This window comes from Gymnoscopelus microlampas, assembly GCF_963454915.1.
Source record: "Gymnoscopelus microlampas genome assembly, chromosome: 18".
Taxonomy (NCBI): Eukaryota; Metazoa; Chordata; class Actinopteri; order Myctophiformes; family Myctophidae; genus Gymnoscopelus; species Gymnoscopelus microlampas.
Window position 1 is genome coordinate 23,639,811 of NC_139955.1, and position 19,761 is coordinate 23,659,571.

The following is a 19,761-nucleotide window of genomic DNA, read 5'->3' on the forward strand; positions in this document are numbered from 1 at the left end:
AGATAATAATGATGTTGCACTGCACTCAAGTAACATAAATCAAGTAAACGGATTACATTTACAATGAATCGGAGTGTACTGGTAGTCATGGTTGTCATGCAATATTTTTCTAACCCCAGAACTGTCTGTACTCTTTCCCTAATTTGTTTCTTTTTGTTGCATTCTCCAGGTAATGCAGGCTACCCAGACTTCACCAACCCAGAGATGAGAGCATGGTGGGCCAGCATGTTTGCTTACGATCAATACGAGGTGAGAAATCAGGAGATGAAATGCAGTATTCTTGCTGTGCAATGTGTTCTGTAAAACGGGGATGGGCAGTCCACTTACCTGTTTTACTTTAAAAAATATTTATTGGGCTGTAGCAAGGCTGAGTGGGAAACCAAATATAGACCACAGTCTATTGTTCTAGGAGACATGTAAAAACTGTCAACGTTCTGTCAGCTGTTCACACCATTAGGAAGTGGTTGTCTCATAGTCAATTTAAAACAATAATTAATTGAAAAGCAAAAACTTTTGTTGGCTAACCAACAATCGATTTGGATAGTGTTATGTAGTTTCCCAGGGCCAGTGTTACAAACGAGAAATTAACAAAGTTTTGGGTGCTTTGGGCAAAGTTGTTAATAGTGTTGTGAGGTTCATGAATGGTTCGTTCAAATGATTTGGTCTTTTGTCTGAACGTGAATGAATTCGGTCACTTCAAGAGTTTATTGTTCCTCGAGTCGTTCATTTTCCTTGTATGGAAAGCCTGGTGACGCAAGGTTCAGTTATCTGGCTGAAGAGAAAAGTTCCTATTTTGTCATTGGACTACGTGAGGAGGGGTGAACGTTGAACGAATCATTTGAACTAATGGTTTGAACACTGAAATGAATGGTAATTCCCACCACTACGGTAATTGTTAATGTTACTAGGGATGTCACTAATAGATAGTTGTGCAATCTGTTAGCCCGTCCTCAATATTCAGTTAATTAACGTTATTAAAATAAAAACAATACAAAATGTATTATTATTATTAATGATGTAATCTAAGGCTGAAATACAGTGATCCGCATGCCCAATCTGGGAAAAGAAATGCACAGAATTAATATTTATCAGAATAGTAGACATTCATTTAGGCTCCTTTTGTAACAACAATTGTGTCGTAATCTGTGCAGCTCAAATGTGGTTGGCTGCCTGACCCTACCCAGGCTACTGGCTGCTTGTAGATTAGTCTACATAATGTTTATTAAATTAGATTAGCATGCTTAGGTATCAATCTAGTTTGCACTGCTGAGAACACCCGGCAGATGGCACGCAATGGACATCCCTGTTACTCACTGATGGCATACTGTATGCTATGGTAGCCACTGCCAGTCTGAGGAAAGGGACAATGAGATCATAGAGGCTGTTAACATTCCACCATTCATATGGATTAATTTCCACTTTCCAGGAGTGAGGAAACCTCTCTGAAGTATCTTTCCACTTCATTACTCAGAAATTACAGTTATGTCCAAGGAGCAGTTGCATCACGTTCTTCTTTGCGTTCCCATCCATGGACACACATGTTAGTCCAGGGGCCAAGCCATATTTTGGTACCACCTAAGGTGACCGTAAAGTTTTTGTATTTTTGTCTTCCTACATGTCTCTAGTTTATATTTTGGTATGATAACCCTTCCAATCTTGTAGCTTAATGGCAGTTATCACTACCTACCGGCTAATGTATCCGGTAGGAGACACAAAGTAGAATCTTTGTGTCTCCTACCGGAAATACACCCGGGCATCAAATTATTGCGACAAAAAACAAAATATATCCATGTATTCAAGGCTTCATGGGGTGTGCAATTGATAGAAAATAAATCATTTTTTGGGTGAACCCCTCCTTTAAGTTTCCCAGGGGGACTCTCTACCCATTCAGCTATGACACACATGGGCAACATACGGCCCGGGGGCCGGACCCGGCCCTTTGACCATCTCAATCCGGCCCGCCAAGTCATAAAAAAAAAAGAAATAACCCCCCCCCCAATTTTTTTTTTAAAAATATCTACATTTTAAAAGGCTGCCATATGTTACGGGTTTTGAGACAAATTAATTAAACTCCAATTAATATTAATTCATATTTGCCATTTGAGTACATACCTGCATTCCTCCATCCGTATGTACTCAAATGTTTTATGTTTACAATGTAACAGTGAAACAGTCTGCTGTGAGTTCATCATATAATGAATGCGATGTGAATGCAATGTGTTTTATCAGTGACCTATGGAGAGGTGCATATCAGATAAGATAAGATACGGCATTGACGTGGATTGTTTCATGTGATCTATTCATTGTAATCTCGTACAGAGTACACCAGAGTGATACAAAAAGAAAGAGAAATATCAACATTTTGTTGATGAACATTGTTGTTGTGAAAGCAAGGACCTTATTCTAATGTAGTCTGGCATGTCTACCAAATTCATGCAGTTTCAACATCATTCAGCACTTACAGTATGTGTTTCAAGTTTCAATTCAATTGTACAATGAATGTGTGGCCCTTCACTCATTTTATCGAAGATAGTGTGGCCCTCTGGAAATAAATGCTGCCCACCCCTGAGCTATGACCACCCTAGACCGAAGGAGGGTCAACTTTTACAAGCTTATTGAAAGCAGTCTTTTTGCAAACACCAAAAATCTGGGAAGTTATCAATTGCACACCCCATGAAGCCTTGAATACATGGATATATTTCGTTTTTTGTCGCAATAATTTGATGCCCGGGTGCATTTCCGGTAGTAGCACAGCAAGCTAACCTCTCAGAACCAGGGTTAAATTGACTATACTTAATCATTTATAGTTATTTGTGGACGAGATTAATTCGAAGTTACGTGTGGTTGTGTATTGTGGTTGTGTTTGTATATTGTAGCTATAGCTATCCTAGCTAACGCAAAGCAAAAGAGGGTGTCCTTCTCCGGACGATTGACTGGTTCTGTGTGGCTGTGTGAGCAGCAGAGAGGAGGGTCTGTGTGGCTGTGTGTGGCTGTGTGTGTGTGAGCAGAGAGGGAGGGTGGGGACACACAAACTTCCAAGACCTCGCCCTTAGCGTCACTTCATTCCACCAGGCAGCTGCTCTCCTGACACGGTGTGACAAGAAGAACCACACCGCGCAATTGAACCCGGTTCACAGGAGCTTTGAAGGACTTGTACCTCCGGTAACAGGACAAAAAACACCACCATGTTCAGACAGAACGGAAAGAAAGACCCCGAGCTGTTCCAGAATGTGTCGGAGGGGCTGAAGAAGCTCTACCGTAACAAACTCTTCCCTCTGGAGGACGCGTATCGGTTCCACGACTTCCACTCCCCGGCGCTGGAGGACGCCGACTTCGACAACAAGCCCATGGTGCTGCTGGTGGGCCAGTACTCCACCGGCAAGACCACCTTCATTCGGCACCTGATGGAGCAGGACTTCCCCGGCATGCGGATCGGCCCCGAGCCCACTACGGACTCGTTCATCGCGGTGATGCACGGCGAACAGGAGGGGAAGATACCGGGCAACGCTCTGGTGGTCGACCCCAAGAAGCCATTCCGCAAGCTCAACGTCTTCGGGAACTCGTTTCTCAACAGGTAAAGCAGAACAAATAGACAATTAAGTTCCCACGCCGCAGTTGAAACATTTAATTCAGTAGGATTAGGATGCATTAATAGGACAACACCCAGAGCAATAGAGTAATTATACATTTTATATTGATAGAATAACATGTAATGTTGATATAATTATTTGCCATTTTGTGTTCAGTACTAGTCCTGAGTGATCAGATGCTATTTACATCACAAACTACACCTAGAGTGACTCTAGGTGTAGGCTCTAGGCTCATTTTTTTATTCCCATACCTAGGAGAGAGGATCATGCCAGCTGAGGTAGGGATGACACTGGAATTGGCTAGCTAGATAGTTATCAAATAGCTGATTGAATAGGATGATTTTAGGATACGTTTGTGTTAGGTCAAGTGTGGACACCGACAGCTAAATGCTGTTTTAATGGTGTATGTGCACCCGAGTGTATGTGCACCCGAGTGTCTGTGTTGAAAGCTAGTTGTGATCTATTATCCTATAATGTGTTGTATTTACAGTATTATCATACTGGTCTAGTACCCACGTGGTATGCAGTAAGTTAAGTTGTATTTGTAGCTCTGTTTATACATTTTTGCTCTGTGTTGAGTATATCATCATGTATTGTATCATGATGTCCTTGCTAATACACAGTCCTACTTGGCAATTAGGATTAATTCACACAATATACCATTAAATTCCTTCAGTTATTTAGAATTAGTTTTAGCCTGCCTGGAGTGCTAAGTGGGTGGTATTTTCACTTTTTGAACACTGTATTGGCAAATATTATGCTCCAGGAAGATAAATCAATCCCAAAAGCAGGACTCAATCCATTTCAAAGAGCAGCCTAGCCCTAGATTTAAACACGCTTTGTTCTGCTTGACTGAACTCAACTATGGACTACAGCACACATGGGCAACATACGGCCCGGGGGCCGGACCCATCTCAATCCGGCCCGCCAAGTCATAAAAATATCTACATTTTAAAAGGCTGCCATATGTTACGGGTTTTGAGACAAATTAATTAAACTCCAATTAATATTAATTCATATTTGCCATTTGAGTACATACCTGCATTCCTCCATCCGTATGTACTCAAATGTTTTATGTTTACAATGTAACAGTGAAACAGTCTGCTGTGAGTTCATCATATAATGAATGCGATGTGAATGCAATGTGTTTTATCAGTGACCTATGGAGAGGTGCATATCAGATAAGATAAGATACGGCATTGACGTGGATTGTTTCATGTGATCTATTCATTGTAATCTCGTACAGAGTACACCAGAGTGATACAAAAAGAAAGAGAATGATCAACATTTTGTTGATGAACATTGTTGTTGTGAAAGCAAGGACCTTATTCAAATGTAGTCTGGCATGTCTACCAAATTCATGCAGTTTCAACATCATTCAGCACTTACAGTATGTGTTTCAAGTTTCAATTCAATTGTACAATGAATGTGTGGCCCTTCACTGATTTTATCGAAGATAGTGTGGCCCTCTGGAAATAAATGCTGCCCACCCCTGGACTACAGCCACACAATTCATAACTCATCCCTTAGTAGTCTATAGACCACACATGGGCAACATACGGCCCGGGGGCCGGACCCGGCCCTTTGACCATCTCAATCCGGCCCGCCAAGTCATAAAAAAAAGAGAAATGCCCCCCCCCCCCCCCCAATTTAAAAAAAAAAATATCTACATTTTAAAAGGCTGCCATATGTTACGGGTTTTGAGACAAATTAATTAAACTCCAATTAATATTAATTCATATTTGCCATTTGAGTACATACCTGCATTCCTCCATCCGTATGTACTCAAATGTTTTATGTTTACAACACACATGGGCAACAAACGGCCCGGGGGCCGGACCCGGCCCTTTGACCATCTCAATCCGGCCCGCCAAGTCATAAAAAAAAGAGAAATGCCCCCCCCCCCCCCCCCCAATTTAAAAAAAAAAATATCTACATTTTAAAAGGCTGCCATATGTTACGGGTTTTGAGACAAATTAATTAAACTCCAATTAATATTAATTCATATTTGCCATTTGAGTACATACCTGCATTCCTCCATCCGTATGTACTCAAATGTTGTATGTTTACAATGTAACAGTGAAACAGTCTGCTGTGAGTTCATCATATAATGAATGCGATGTGAATGCAATGTGTTTTATCAGTGACCTATGGAGAGGTGCATATCAGATAAGATAAGATACGGCATTGACGTGGATTGTTTCATGTGATCTATTCATTGTAATCTCGTACAGAGTACACCAGAGTGATACAAAAAGAAAGAGAAAGATCAACATTTTGTTGATGAACATTGTTGTTGTGAAAGCAAGGACCTTATTCTAATGTAGTCTGGCATGTCTACCAAATTCATGCAGTTTCAACATCATTCAGCACTTACAGTATGTGTTTCAAGTTTCAATTCAATTGTACAATGAATGTGTGGCCCTTCACTCATTTTATCGAAAATAGTGTGGCCCTCTGGAAATAAATGCTGCCCACCCCTGGACTACAGCCACACAATTCATAACTCATCCCTTAGTAGTCTATAGACCACACATGGGCAACATACGGCCCGGGGGCCGGACCCGGCCCTTTGACCATCTCAATCCGGCCCGCCAAGTCATAAAAAAAAGAGAAATGCCCCCCCCCCCCCCCCCCCAATTTAAAAAAAAAAATATCTACATTTTAAAAGGCTGCCATATGTTACGGGTTTTGAGACAAATTAATTAAACTCCAATTAATATTAATTCATAATTGCCATTTGAGTACATACCTGCATTCCTCCATCCGTATGTACTCAAATGTTGTATGTTTACAATGTAACAGTGAAACAGTCTGCTGTGAGTTCATCATATAATGAATGCGATGTGAATGCAATGTGTTTTATCAGTGACCTATGGAGAGGTGCATATCAGATAAGATAAGATACGGCATTGACGTGGATTGTTTCATGTGATCTATTCATTGTAATCTCGTACAGAGTACACCAGAGTGATACAAAAAGAAAGAGAAAGATCAACATTTTGTTGATGAACATTGTTGTTGTGAAAGCAAGGACCTTATTCTAATGTAGTCTGGCATGTCTACCAAATTCATGCAGTTTCAACATCATTCAGCACTTACAGTATGTGTTTCAAGTTTCAATTCAATTGTACAATGAATGTGTGGCCCTTCACTCATTTTATCGAAGATAGTGTGGCCCTCTGGAAATAAATGCTGCCCACCCCTGCTAGAGACCCCAGAAGGAAGCAGCTAACAACTTGTGTAAATATAGGCTATTGTCCATTGTAGCCCCCCTAGTCAAATTGTTGGACTGAATCACATGGTACCACAGGACTTGTGGTTTTCTTTGAATTCAGCCTTTTTTTTGCGTCAGAGGCACAAAATAGAGGGTCCAATGGTCATACACTGGACTTAAAAGAGCCTATTGTAAATCATGCTGGGTAAGATGTTAGTATTACTGCAGTTGTAGATGTATGGTATCTGTACAGCGCCGTATGTGGAGTCCCAATACATAACCACTGTAGACATGATGGCATATAACCTTATAATGTAGGCCTACATACTGCATGCAAATTGAACCACATTTTAAATTAGGCTGTTTTTGTCTGTGCCTCTGTAATTTTCCATTTTCCTTACACAAGGCCAACAGTTGTTAGATTGGCCTCCAAGTATGGTTTGGCTGAGCATCTCCTTGCACATAAAACTAGATAGTGAATAACTAGGGTCAATTTGATAATTTGCTGGTTTGGGGGGGAAATGAAATCATGATACATTTTCGGAATTGTATCAGGCCCTGGGCCTAGTTATATGATGATGATGATGGGTCTATAATGCAGCTCTCTAACCATAGTTATTCAGCCTGCAGATTATCCTTTAACTACCGGACCTTGATAGGTCTGGCACATACCAGAAGCAGTAATTTATGAGGAGAGTAAACAGTGCTAGGTCAGGTGATCTCCACATATACAATATAGCACTCGTGTGATTGAGAAACCTGGATGCTGATGGTTGACTTTATGAATTTCCATGTTTTTCCACTAGTTTCAAATATATCATCATAGTTTTAATTTGGGGTCCCCCCCCCCCACAGCAATCGCAATGATCCAGACCTCAGATCAGAAAGGCTAAATCCTAATTTACGCTTTTGCAAAGAAATAAAGAAAACAAAAAAAAATATTTCAAGTCAACTGGAAAAAAAGGTTTTTCGCCAAAGCATAAATTACTGACTCTTTGATACCCCTCCTGCCCTCTACTCTGTGTGGCAGAGCAGGCTGTGGGCCCCCATAGTGTGTTTGTGTGCGCTGACTGCTCTCTGTGAGCCAGTAGCCAGCAAGGCCCGAGTCAGCAGAGTGCAAGATCCGCTCTGGCCCACCCCAGGCCTGCACTGTCCTGATCCGTCCTGTCCCATTCGCAGGCTGTTATTCCAGGACTCTGACTCTGCAACTTTACTCGGATAGGGGCTTACACACACACACAAACACACAGAAAAAGCAGTGTGCATCGTGCGCACACACACACACACACAAATACACACATCAAGATGTTACAGGAAGCAAACATGTAGAAAAGCGTTGTAGTTGCAATCTCTCTGTCCACGTCCTCAGTGCTAACGCCAGCCAGCCTATTTCCCCTTGTCCTGGGAGAGTTGTGTCTACGGCGCGAGGGAGGGGGTCATAGGACAGGGGGTAGGGTACAAAAGGAAAACCCCATATGTCAAAGTGGAGCCCGATGTCCAATCACATGACTGTATGACACAGAATGTTCACCCTGTCCAGGATGCGAGCACCCCGGCCCCACAAATGGGGCGGGTTTCACACTTTCGCCTCACATTATTTCCACAGAATGGGAGTTCAGCCAGTAGGAGATTCTCCTGCCCCAGTGCGTTGCAGGAGTCTCTTGTTTCCGAGTATTCTGCTGGAGAGTTCATCACAGGGTTTTTTTTTGTTTTGTTTTTGTCTTTGCTGGAGGCTGTGTGTGGAAAATGTTGGGCTAGATGGCTAAGTGGAAAACCTTAGCCAAGATTCCGACTGGATATCATTCCCGAAACCGATAGGCTGAGAGAGACAGAGGGAAAAAAACGACATGTTTTTGTTTTATTTGGCAGGACGGTTCACTGCAGTAAAATACTATGTATAGGATCACTATATACATGCATGCTCTCAAATGTCTTTGACTTTTTGTTTGTCGTTGGATTTTTTCCCCCTTTCCCTGCATGTGGTATGAGACCTCTGTTAGAGGTTGTGGTGTGTGTGTGTGTGTGTGTGTGTGTGTGTGTGTGTGTGTGTGTGTGTGTGTGTGCGCGCGTGTGTGTGTGCGTGCGCCTGCCTGCCTGCCTGCCTTTCCTGACTGCGGTTGCCGCAGGAATGTAAAGACCGGGTTCTCCATGTCTGACCTTGTGTCTCTAAGCTTATGTTTTGAATATTAGTTCAGAGTGACTGAATGAGCGCTAGAGCGAGGAGGACTCTGAAGCGTGGGGCTGGTCTTACAATCGCCCTCTTTGTCCTCAGTACGGTACTCTGAAGGTTCTTTGCAGCCCGCTCATCATTCATAACATGCGATTTATCTGTGTGTGCGTGTTCTCAGCTGGACAATGCCACACCCCCGCTTAGCCTTTTAAAGTTTAAAACCCCAGAGCTGAATTGAAACCATTGTACTTAGGGTGACTTACTGACTTTCATGTTTCCCCAATATTCACTTTGTAACAGTGTCTCCATGGCGCCAAATATGACACAGTTATCACATTCATATATAGTCCTAGTTTACACACAAGTAACGGCCAGGGGTGAGTGTTAATTCAGTTCATGCACAGCCCCCACCCCACCGCCTCATGGAGTTTCAAGGGGAAACACCATTTCCACAACTCATGCGGGACTGAATCTCACAGGAAGCCAGGGCCCTTTGTGCTCCAGTTGTCTTTTCTAGTGCAGTCATTCATTCCACTGCAAGCCAACCATCAGTGAAAAGCGGACAGGTCTGTTTTAATGCCAAGCTTGTGTATCAACATTCTCACCTGACCGGTTCTGTCTCCCGTCTCCCTCCCACCCATGTTCCTTCTCTCCCTTTCCCGCTCTGTTACTTTCTGTTGCGCTCTCTCTCGTGCTATCTCTCGCATCTCTGACCCCCCCCCCCCCACTCCGCCCCCCTACCCACCCACCAGGTTCATGTGTGCCCAGATGCCTAATGCAGTCCTGGAGAGCATCAGTATCATCGATACTCCTGGAATCCTTTCAGGGGAGAAACAGAGGATCAGCAGAGGTATTTCTAACACACGCACGCCAACTCTCTCGCTCTTTCTCTCACACACCACACACGGAACCCTTCCTTAGTATTTGTATACCTACTTCTCAAGAATCTGCACACACCTGATCCCAAGCCTTTCAGTCACATATGCTCAGGGAGGCCCAGAGTAAACATGTTCCATTATGCAAACATACTCAACAATCTACATATTCTTGTTTTTACACACTCTCTCCCCCCTTCCTCCTTGTCTTCTCTTTTGTTTTGCACTTCTCTCTGGTATTTTGTCCATGAAAATGCACTCTGTCATCATAATCTCTCCTCTTGTCACTCACTCTCACTCTCACACACACACTCACTCACTCACTCACTCACTCACTCACTCACACACACACACTCTTCTGTCCTGGTCGTATCTTTTTTTCCCTCCGTACCTTTCTCTCTATTTTTGTCTTTCTGGTATTTTCAGGAAATAAATTATTCCAGAGAGAATAATTCACTCACTGAAACAATTCCTTCACTTCCAGGGTCACTTAAGTGTCACTACAGGCTACAGGCCCTCTGCCATTCAGTGTGCTGACTGCATAACTGCCACATCCTGGGTTTCTTCAGGACATGTGATAACATGTCATCTTTCTCTGACACCCCTTCTTTCAACCAGGAGTACATTTTCCATCCCCTTTTTATGTTGCTGAGTTTTCAGAATGGCAAGAGAAGGTATCATGGGAAGTAAACATAGACTTCTGCTTTTTGTACCTGCTCTTTACAACAGTATGTAATGTGTCCTCTTACAGAGGACACATTACATACTGTTGCAGAGCATGATGTGACAGTTTTTTTTCTACTTTGGCGAGGGTAAGCTGAGTAATGCAGAGGTGTAGCCAAAAACAGTGGCCCGACATAGTCAGTCAATACGCTCTTTATGGACTCAAATTTCTCATAAGCATAAGAGAGACGGAGGGACTGAATCACGAGGTGAAGGAGAATGCAAAGGACATAGCAGGCAGGGATGTGGACAAGAGAAAGTGCATGAAGGATCTCTGGCTTAGACCCTGAAAGGCCAATGAAGCGACTGTAAACAGACAAGTGTCAGCGTGCATAAGTGGCTTCTGATAAGCCACACTAGGAAGTGTGTGAGTCTGCAGTGACTTGTGTACGCTGAGGTGACCCTTTCCAGACTTTGAGGCTCAGTAGAAAGAGAAGTAACCTGATGCCAGAGAATACCACATACCTTAGACAATTATGGCTCTATTGATACATACTCACTCTCTCCTATATTAACACACTCACACAGTCCCCACTCTGTCACTTACCTAGACACACACACACGCACGCACGCACACGCGCGCGATAGATACTCTGCAGGCATACATTTGGAGTCACACTCATCCATGCAGTACACACAGGTTCTCTCACTCTTCCTGTTTCATTGCACGTAACACACACACACACGCACACACACAGATATATAGATAGATACTGTGCAGGCATACATTTGGAGTCACACTCATCCATGCAGTACACACAGGTTCTCTCACTCTTCCTGTTTCATTGCACGTCACACACACACACACACACACACACACACACACACACACACACACACACACACACACACACACACACACACACACACACACACACACACACACACACACTATCTTCATATCTGTCTGTGTTTCTGTATAAACACAGATACAGTATTGTACTCCACAGGCATACTGTACCATATGTCTACTATAAACATGGCTGACTGGATTGTTCAGCTGATGTATGACAGGCTTGTGTGTGTATTTACAAGGAATGTACTGGTATGGGGCTGATTTCAGACTAAAACATAGTAATGGCATGAGTAAGAGAATTACACCACTTGGAGAATATGATGCCACACCATTTGGAAAATATGATACCACTGTTGCCACACCTTTTTCCACTGATAAAAGGACGTTGAGACTTATCTCTATTACCACAGTAACAATGAGTTATATTGTTCAGTGTTTCTTTAACAAATGGTGCAGGCTGTTCACAAAATATAATTGAGAGGATCAGCACTAAAGTAGCAGCCAATTTCTAATGGTCATGTATTTGGATCGGTTAGATGAAAAAGTTGTATGGGCACATTCCTGGCTAACACGCACACGTGTGTGCGCTAGCAGTTGTCAATGTGGTCTTTAGTAAAGCAGGGGCCAGAGTGGGGAGATACCAGACCGTAGGGAGAGAGGAGCAGCTGTCATTGTCTGCCCGCACAGGGATGTGTGTTGAAAGCAGCCATTTGACAGAAGCAGGGAATGTCCTCAGCTGTGTCCCACAAGAATGTTGGACTTCCAAAATTCCACTTTTATCCCCATAACATCTCTCTCCCTTTCTCTTTTTCTTTCTCTTTCTCGCTGACTCTCACTCTCTCTCTCACTCACTCACTCACTCATATATATTCCCTGACTCTTTCTGTGGATTGTTACTGTACTCCTGCACATCTTTCTCTTTCACTAGACTTGATTCTACTCACTTGGTTTCATTTTCACTTTGGACCCTCTTCCCCCCTTTCTCTTTGTCTACCTCCTCTTTCTCACAGGCACACACACGTACACATTCACTGGCACAGACAAAAGCTCAGTCTGTTGGAATGCATGTGCAGCAGATTTGGCACTGATTGTATGGCAGCTTAGATATTTAGACCAAGAGCATTCTTCTCAGATCAGATGATACAGACACTAATCAAAACCATAATTCTATCCCTCTCTCTCCCCAACTCCATAAAATGAGGTATGCTCAGAAAAATGATGTGTTATCATTTTCTCACTGTTTCAATTCTTCTTTCAGAACTGGCCAAAGGCATGTAAGTGCATAGTATATTTGAATAGGTTAGCAATGTGTTTGTAGAACACCTCATGCGTGGGTGTGTCATTTCCTGTTGTAATGCATTTGTGGCGACAAGTGCATTACAAAAGTATCACAGTGATAGCTTTTCAGTCATCTCTAAACAAGCACTTTGTAGTGAAACCTCTTCCATCTCTCATTCAAATTCCTTATCTCTCTTTGTCCTCCATTTCTATCCCTCATTTCTTTTCCCTTTTGAATGTACCTTTCCATTTAATCTTAACTCTTATTTAAATACACCCACTGTAAGGTGAAGAGAAGACGGGGGAGAGCAATGTACATGACTTGGCACATAAACATCTTTACAAAGTCTCCCATGTATTCGCCAATATGAAGGTTTAGTGATACTGCGCCCCTCCTCTGGAGGCTTGGATAGCGACAGTAGCATACTTGGCTTCAGACACAGTTCTTATACTGTTTACTTTATTACAGTGGTTCTCAAAGTGGGGTCCAGGGACCCTCTGGGTTCCCTGTGGGGGTTCTTACTAAATCTGAGAGTTATGGGGGTTCTTGATATTAAAAAGTATGAGAACCACTGCCCGTACACCTTCCTTAAGTGAACCGACTTCAATGTTATATTTAAAGCTTAAATGGGTCTAAACTAGCTACGTAAGCTGCTGCAGAGCTTGATTTATGTAGAAAATATATTGTTTTTCTTTCAAGTTGATGACAACCAAATGCCAGTCAACAAGTGAGTAGGGGAAAACCCCAAACTTGTTTTTACAATTAATAAATTCCTAACCAATGCCAGTTGCAGTCCTGACAGTGAATCAGCGCCATGCTCTATGTCACTGTTTCCCAAACAGTGGGTTATGGGTCACAAGTAAATACCCCTTTATTTTTTTGTTTCCTAAATTTTGTCTTTTAATTATTGTTTCAAAAGATTTTCAAAAAAAGTTCAAAACAAATTCAAATGTTTTTCAAAAGAATTCCATAAAAAATTAATTCATTAGAGGGGTGAACAAATACTTAGAAGAAGTAAAAAGATCTACGTGCGACGTGTTGTGAGCTTGTAGATCTGCTATTTTCACTAGTTTGGGTCCAGGGAGGCATAAAACTTCTCTTTTGGGTCTTGAGATAAAAAGTTTGGGAACCACTGCTCTATGTTCAGCTCTTGGGGGGGATAAAAACACTAATTATGCCCCTTTCTACCTCTAGGGTATGACTTTGCTGCCGTGTTGGAGTGGTTCGCTGAGCGTGTAGACCGCATCATCCTCCTGTTTGACGCTCATAAGCTGGACATCTCTGACGAGTTCTCCGAGGTCATACGAGCCTTGAAGAACCACGAGGACAAGATGCGTGTGGTACTCAATAAGGCCGACCAGATCAGCACACAGCAGCTGATGAGGGTCTATGGCGCCCTGATGTGGTCCCTGGGAAAAATCATCAACACGCCTGAGGTAGGCACCCCTCTTTTAGGTTCTTCTAAGGCAGAGTTCTTTTAAAGGGAAACCATGGCATTTCCCCCCTTTTATTCAGATGACGATGTTGTTTTTTCACACACAAAAATAGAAAACGGCACGTGTTTTCAATTTTCTAAAACGAAAACAGCTGTAGTTTTATATTTTCATCCTTCATTTTCTTCTACAGCAATGTCTGGGTAGTATTGTTGGCTAAACACAATGAAGGTACAATTTCGCCAGCTACATTAATTTTCACAAAAACTGATAATTGCACAACAGTGATAAAGTAGCTAGCAAAGGATACACAGTATGTAACCTCCGCAGCCATATTTGACCAGTGTTGAACTGGTGTCAATTCTCTACCATGAATACAAGCTTGTGCCTTGTGAAATCAGTTGTGGGAATAGTTGTTATATTCACTTAACAATTTGCACATGGTTGGTGAGGTCACCGAAGGTGTGACAGGGCATTGTCAGCAGTCTGTCAATTCTAAGAAGGAAGAATGCGGCCACAAAAAACCTTTTTAGTGCATAGGCTTGCTCAAGGGTACAGTGATAAAAGAAGAAGGTAAGCAATTGTAATAAGAGGGGTCGTCCTGGACCAGATTTTTGATGTGACAGGTGTTCAAGTGTAGGACGTTTGGAAAGCTCCCAAATGTGGACAATTCAAGTGAAGTGGCAGCGTTACAGGTTTTATTACCACATATTAATTTATATAGATCATGTGAAATCACATGGCCTACCATGTCTTATGATTAGTTTGGTTAATGTTTGGACTATAGTGATAATCATAAACCAAACCCAGACTGTAACCTTTGGATGGTCTGGATAATTATTCACTGACATTGGAAGAGCAGTGTACTGCACACCCACTCTACGCGAGCACACTGTGCATAAAAGTGCTTGTTATTATTCTGCGTTGATTTATTGTCAACCTGACCATCCTGTGTACATCTCTTGACATCCTGAGTGTCTTTTTTTTGGTACACGTAAGTATTTTCGTAGCCATTTACACTACATACCTCAACTGGACAGTGGCGTCAACATGCCTGAGACCCATGTCAAGAATTTCCTTCCCCTGGGGGTGTTGACTGAAAATGACAACTTGATGGGGAGTAATCTAACTGTCAAACTTTATTCCAGGTGGTACGTGTGTATATTGGCTCATTCTGGGCCCAGCCGCTATTGGTCCCTGACAACAGGAAGTTGTTTGAAGCAGAGGCGCAAGACCTGTTTCTGGACATCCAATCCCTACCACGCAATGCAGCGCTTCGCAAGCTTAATGACCTCATTAAACGGGCGCGCCTCGCCAAGGTTAGTCCTTCTCGCAACCTGGTTTGAATCCGTCTTGAGGCACTTTACTGCATGTTATCCCCTTTCTCCCCTGCCTTTTCTGTCTCTCTCACTGTATCCGTCTGTAAAACAAGTCTGGACATTGGACAACAACGGCGTGACTTCATGTGGATCTTAGACTTCTTATGGCCCGTCTATGACGTATAACTCAGTTTTTGGGAAAGGTTTCACTCTTATTCAACCGCCTTTCACTTCCCTATTGACGGCTAGGCTCCGAAAGAGTCTATCCATGCCCAGATTTGCGCAATCTGAGCCCCATTAACTTCCTTTAAAAATAGTTAGTTAAATATTTCAAAAAGTGGAATGTTAGCCTAGTGACAGTGTGCTAAATCAATTTGGCGCTGATCAGCGGTTAGGGATGGGTCAGAATAATTGAATATTTAATTTCTTTGTAAAAAATGATAATAATTCTGTTGCAACGGCTATATTGTCATCCAAATATTCAAATAATCATTATCCTACTATCCTACTATAATTCTAGTAACCTCTGTGCGTGCGTTTGTAGTGGTGGTGGTGAAGCTACCCGGTTCTCCTCACTGGCTGGACCAATTGCTCTGATTTTGCACACAGCCATTGACCATTACCATCTGAACACAACTGTGAAGCCCGTTTTTCAATTTAATCAAATCCCAGCTTCTAATTAGCGTTTTTGTGTCAAAGAATGTCGTCCCATAGCTGCGGCTGCCCAGCTATGGGACAAACTGCCTCCCGGGTTGCCAGATCATGTGCGCATATCCCCCCACGGATGCGCTGCACCGACCGGGTATGGTCTAGTTAATAGAATTATAGTAATCGAATTCCACTTTTACACATCCCTACCAGCGGTTTGTGAGATTATCTCTGGACAGACGGAAAAGACAGATGCTCTCATAGACGGCTTCATCTCTTTCAGTGTGTGTGTGTGTCTGTCTGTCCCGGGCATAACTCTGAATGCATCTGACTGTTTGGTCTCAAAGTTGGTGTGTGTCTCTCTCATACTGTATGACCCGAGGACCGAAAAACACCTATGTCATGAATATCTGTATCTGTCAGCACACAGGTCTGAGAAAGACACAGAAAGTCTTGGTGTGTTTGGGAGCTTGTATGCTTCGCCTTCCCTGATTGGCCAACCCAAACCGCCATCTTTACGGATTGGCGAAGTGTCACATATCGTTTGTGCCTGGCTAACCCTACACGTTGGCTTAACTTATTGGCAGACCTTTGGCACGTTTGTGCCGTATACTATATTCCTATATAAATGAAACGACTTGTGTTGTTCCCGGAATGGCCCCAAGCTTCGCCCCAGGTTTGATTTTATAGTGGATGGAGCAGAATGGCAGTCAGGTTGGGCTGAACCCTATCCCAAATATGGAGCTATATGTCATACAGTACCGTCTGAGATTTCTGATGTCATAGACTGGCCAGATGAAGTCTGAGTTCCACTTGATGGGAGCTATGCTGTTATTCACCCCGTCTTTATTATTTCTGTTGAATATGTAAAGCAATGGGAAAGTGTCAATCTGTGGTTTGATGTGCTGTCCAGGTGCAAGCCTATATCATCACCTCCCTGAAGAAAGAGATGCCCCGTGTGTTTGGGAAGGATTCCAAAAAGAAGGAGCTTATCTCCAACCTGGGCAAAATCTACTTGAGGATTGAAAAGGAACACCAGATCCCACCTGGAGACTTCCCCAACATCATCAAGATGCAGGTGAGATGACATTTAAACAAGTTGCAGGGGTTGTAGTTTGTACCTAAGGGAGTGGTGTTGTGAAATATACCGATATTGGTTTTGGAGTAAAATGAACTTCCAACCTTTACACTTGCTCCCCTCTCTGCCCTCTTCTTCCTCCCCTTGCCCCCCTCCAGGGCAGGATGGAGATGAGATTTATTTTTCCTGGTGTCAGGAAATCCTGCTCCTTGTGCACTTACTCCCCTTGGTAGCCAGGCAAGACAGATCTATTTCCATCACCAATTCCTGTTTTTTACCTCAATCCCTCCCTTTCCTTTCCCTCATTTTAGGAGCTGCTGAAGGGCCAGGACTTCGCCAAGTTCCCACCGCTGAAGCCCGAACTGCTGGAAGCCGTGGAGGACATGCTGGCCAATGACATTTCCCGCCTTATGGCCATGGTTCGCCAGGAGGAGGCCAACATGCCCAGCCAGGTAGTGAAGGGTGGAGCCTTCGAGTGGACCATGAGCGTGCCCTTCGGTCACGGATATGGCAAGGGGGCCAACAAGGGCATTGATGAGCTGGAGTGGGTGGTGGGCCGTGATAAGCCCACATATGATGAGATCTTCAACACTCTCTCTCCCATCAATGGTAAAGTGTCGATTACCACGGCCAAGAAGGAGATGGTGAAGTCCAAGCTCCCCAACATAGTCTTGGGGAAGATCTGGAAGCTGGCAGACGTGGATAAAGACGGCTTCCTCGATATTGACGAGTTTGCCCTCGCAAAACATCTGATCAAGGTTAAGCTGGAAGGTCATGAGCTTCCTGACAAGCTGCCTGAACACCTGATACCGCCATCCAAGCGTGGGGTGGTGTTGGAGGACGAGTGATCCAGAGCAGAGACAAGTGGCCTGGAGACCAACCGTGTCACAGCCTTGCGCTGTACTTAGGTCAGTGGTTCTGAAACTGGGATCGGGAGACCCCCAGGGGTCATTCAGGGGGTTGCAGGGGCTCCCCAGTACGAGGATAAGTATAATTTCATAATTATTTCACCAGCTAGAAGTTAGCCTACTGAGAGAATCTATAAAAATGACTATTCAGATCAATAGATTATTAGATGTTTCTCTCTCCACACCCGACTACACATAGACAGTTGTAGAATTCTGTACTAAATCTAATCTAACAGCGAAAATCTTATGTTATGGGGGCCCCTGCCACAAAATATTTTCAAATGGGGTCCATGGCCTAATGCATATCCAATTCAGGCCTTCTCTATCAACTGCACCTAAGCACCGTGCTAGGCTGGCAAATACGTAAATGAGCCATGAGCATTCTGAGCTAAAATGCTGTCGGTCTCCAGGCTTCCTAACGCGCCGTGAGGAGGAATTGCTGTGATCATTTTCACCAGAGATGGACTGGAGGGTCAGAGGATAAGGGAGGGAATGGGTGGGGGGGTTTATGTGTGCATTATGGAAGAATTATGTCATGTGACAAATGAAAGGAGAGGTTTGAGTTGCCAGCTGATGGAAGGACAATGCTGGATCAAGTGATTCATGTTGGAGGGTCAGTGGTTGCATGATTTGGACACAAATTTGTACATCCTGTGTAAAATATGTCTGATAAGTATACAGTCCATATATTATGTTGATCCAAAGAAACATAGCTTTTTTCCCCTTTTTTAATTTGGAGAGGAGAGAAATCCAATCAGCAGTTAGAATTGCTTTATCTATATTTTTGTATTTCCTGACTGTTAACTTTGAGGATGTTTCCAAATGCTTCCCTTTTCATTATTTTGCCAGATAAATAAAAAGGAAATATTTACCATGGGTCCTTTTGGTTTATTTATTTATTTTGAAGTTTTAACCTTTACATTTCAATGTTATTATTATTTGGACATATTTTTGAGATTATTAAGCTTTAATTTTCTTTTTTTAAATTTCATTAGAATCAAACATTGTGACCCAAGCAGACCTTCCACAAATCCACCTGCAGTACTCTGTTTGGACTGCAAATCTCCCTCACCTGGATAAAAAAAAAGTACAATTAATGTAATCTAACATTAATGGGTTACAAAACAAACAAACCCAGAGCTTCTCGTTTGTTTGTTTGAATAAAATATCCTATACTGCCCTCTGTAGGTTGTCAAACCAAGCAGCAATAGTAAGTGGTGGAAAGTAACTACGTACTGAGTACATGTACTCAAGTACAATGGTTAGGTATTTTTGCTTTACATGTAGGCTACTCAAGTACCAAGTAGGCTTACGTGTACTCAAGTACTGTACTTAAGTACTATTGTTAGGTATTTTTAACTTTACTGGAGTATTTCCAATTTTCAATACTTTTATAGAACAGAACAGTGACAGGGATGTTTCTCATGATGTTAGCCAGCGAGGGCAAAATTCAACTTGAAACCTTGCAGCTACTATATATTGAAATAGGCTAGACCAGGGTTGAGTCCAAAACCACATAGGCCTACATAGTATGCCAATTACTTTTTATAGTTAACCTCGCGTCACCAGTCTTTCCACCGCGGAGGAAAGCCTGGTATTCGTTCTAAAACTAGCCGTGTGATATGGTTTAGACCGAATCAGAAACCCGAAAATGGTATTGATCCCAGGCTACTTTTTAGTGTGTCCAAAGTGCAACCCTACCACTTAGTAGATGCTAAATAGTCG

At 42.9% G+C, this 19,761-nt stretch overlaps 1 protein-coding gene across 1 annotated transcript; it reads left to right on the forward strand.

The window, feature by feature from the left end:
* The first annotated feature begins 2,608 nt into the window (after window positions 1–2,608).
* Window positions 2,609–18,911, forward strand: LOC311033720 (EH domain-containing protein 1-like). The gene is made up of 6 exons (XM_084041330.1): window positions 2,609–3,574; window positions 9,730–9,827; window positions 13,845–14,086; window positions 15,232–15,402; window positions 16,964–17,128; window positions 17,440–18,911. The coding sequence occupies exons 1-6, from the start codon at window positions 3,186–3,188 to the stop codon at window positions 17,974–17,976; spliced, it is 1,602 nt and encodes a 533-aa protein (XP_083897456.1). The 5' UTR covers window positions 2,609–3,185; the 3' UTR covers window positions 17,977–18,911.
* Window positions 18,912–19,761: the final 850 nt, after the last annotated feature.

Bases quoted from the DNA above. Each gene is read 5' to 3' on its own strand.
- LOC311033720 (XM_084041330.1), top strand. From the start codon at position 3,186: ATGTTCAGACAGAACGGAAAGAAAGACCCCGAGCTGTTCCAGAATGTG. The intron at 3,575-9,729 runs GTAAAGCAGAAC...CCCACCCACCAG, and splicing joins GGGAACTCGTTTCTCAACAG to GTTCATGTGTGCCCAGATGC. The intron at 15,403-16,963 runs GTTAGTCCTTCT...TGTGCTGTCCAG, and splicing joins AACGGGCGCGCCTCGCCAAG to GTGCAAGCCTATATCATCAC.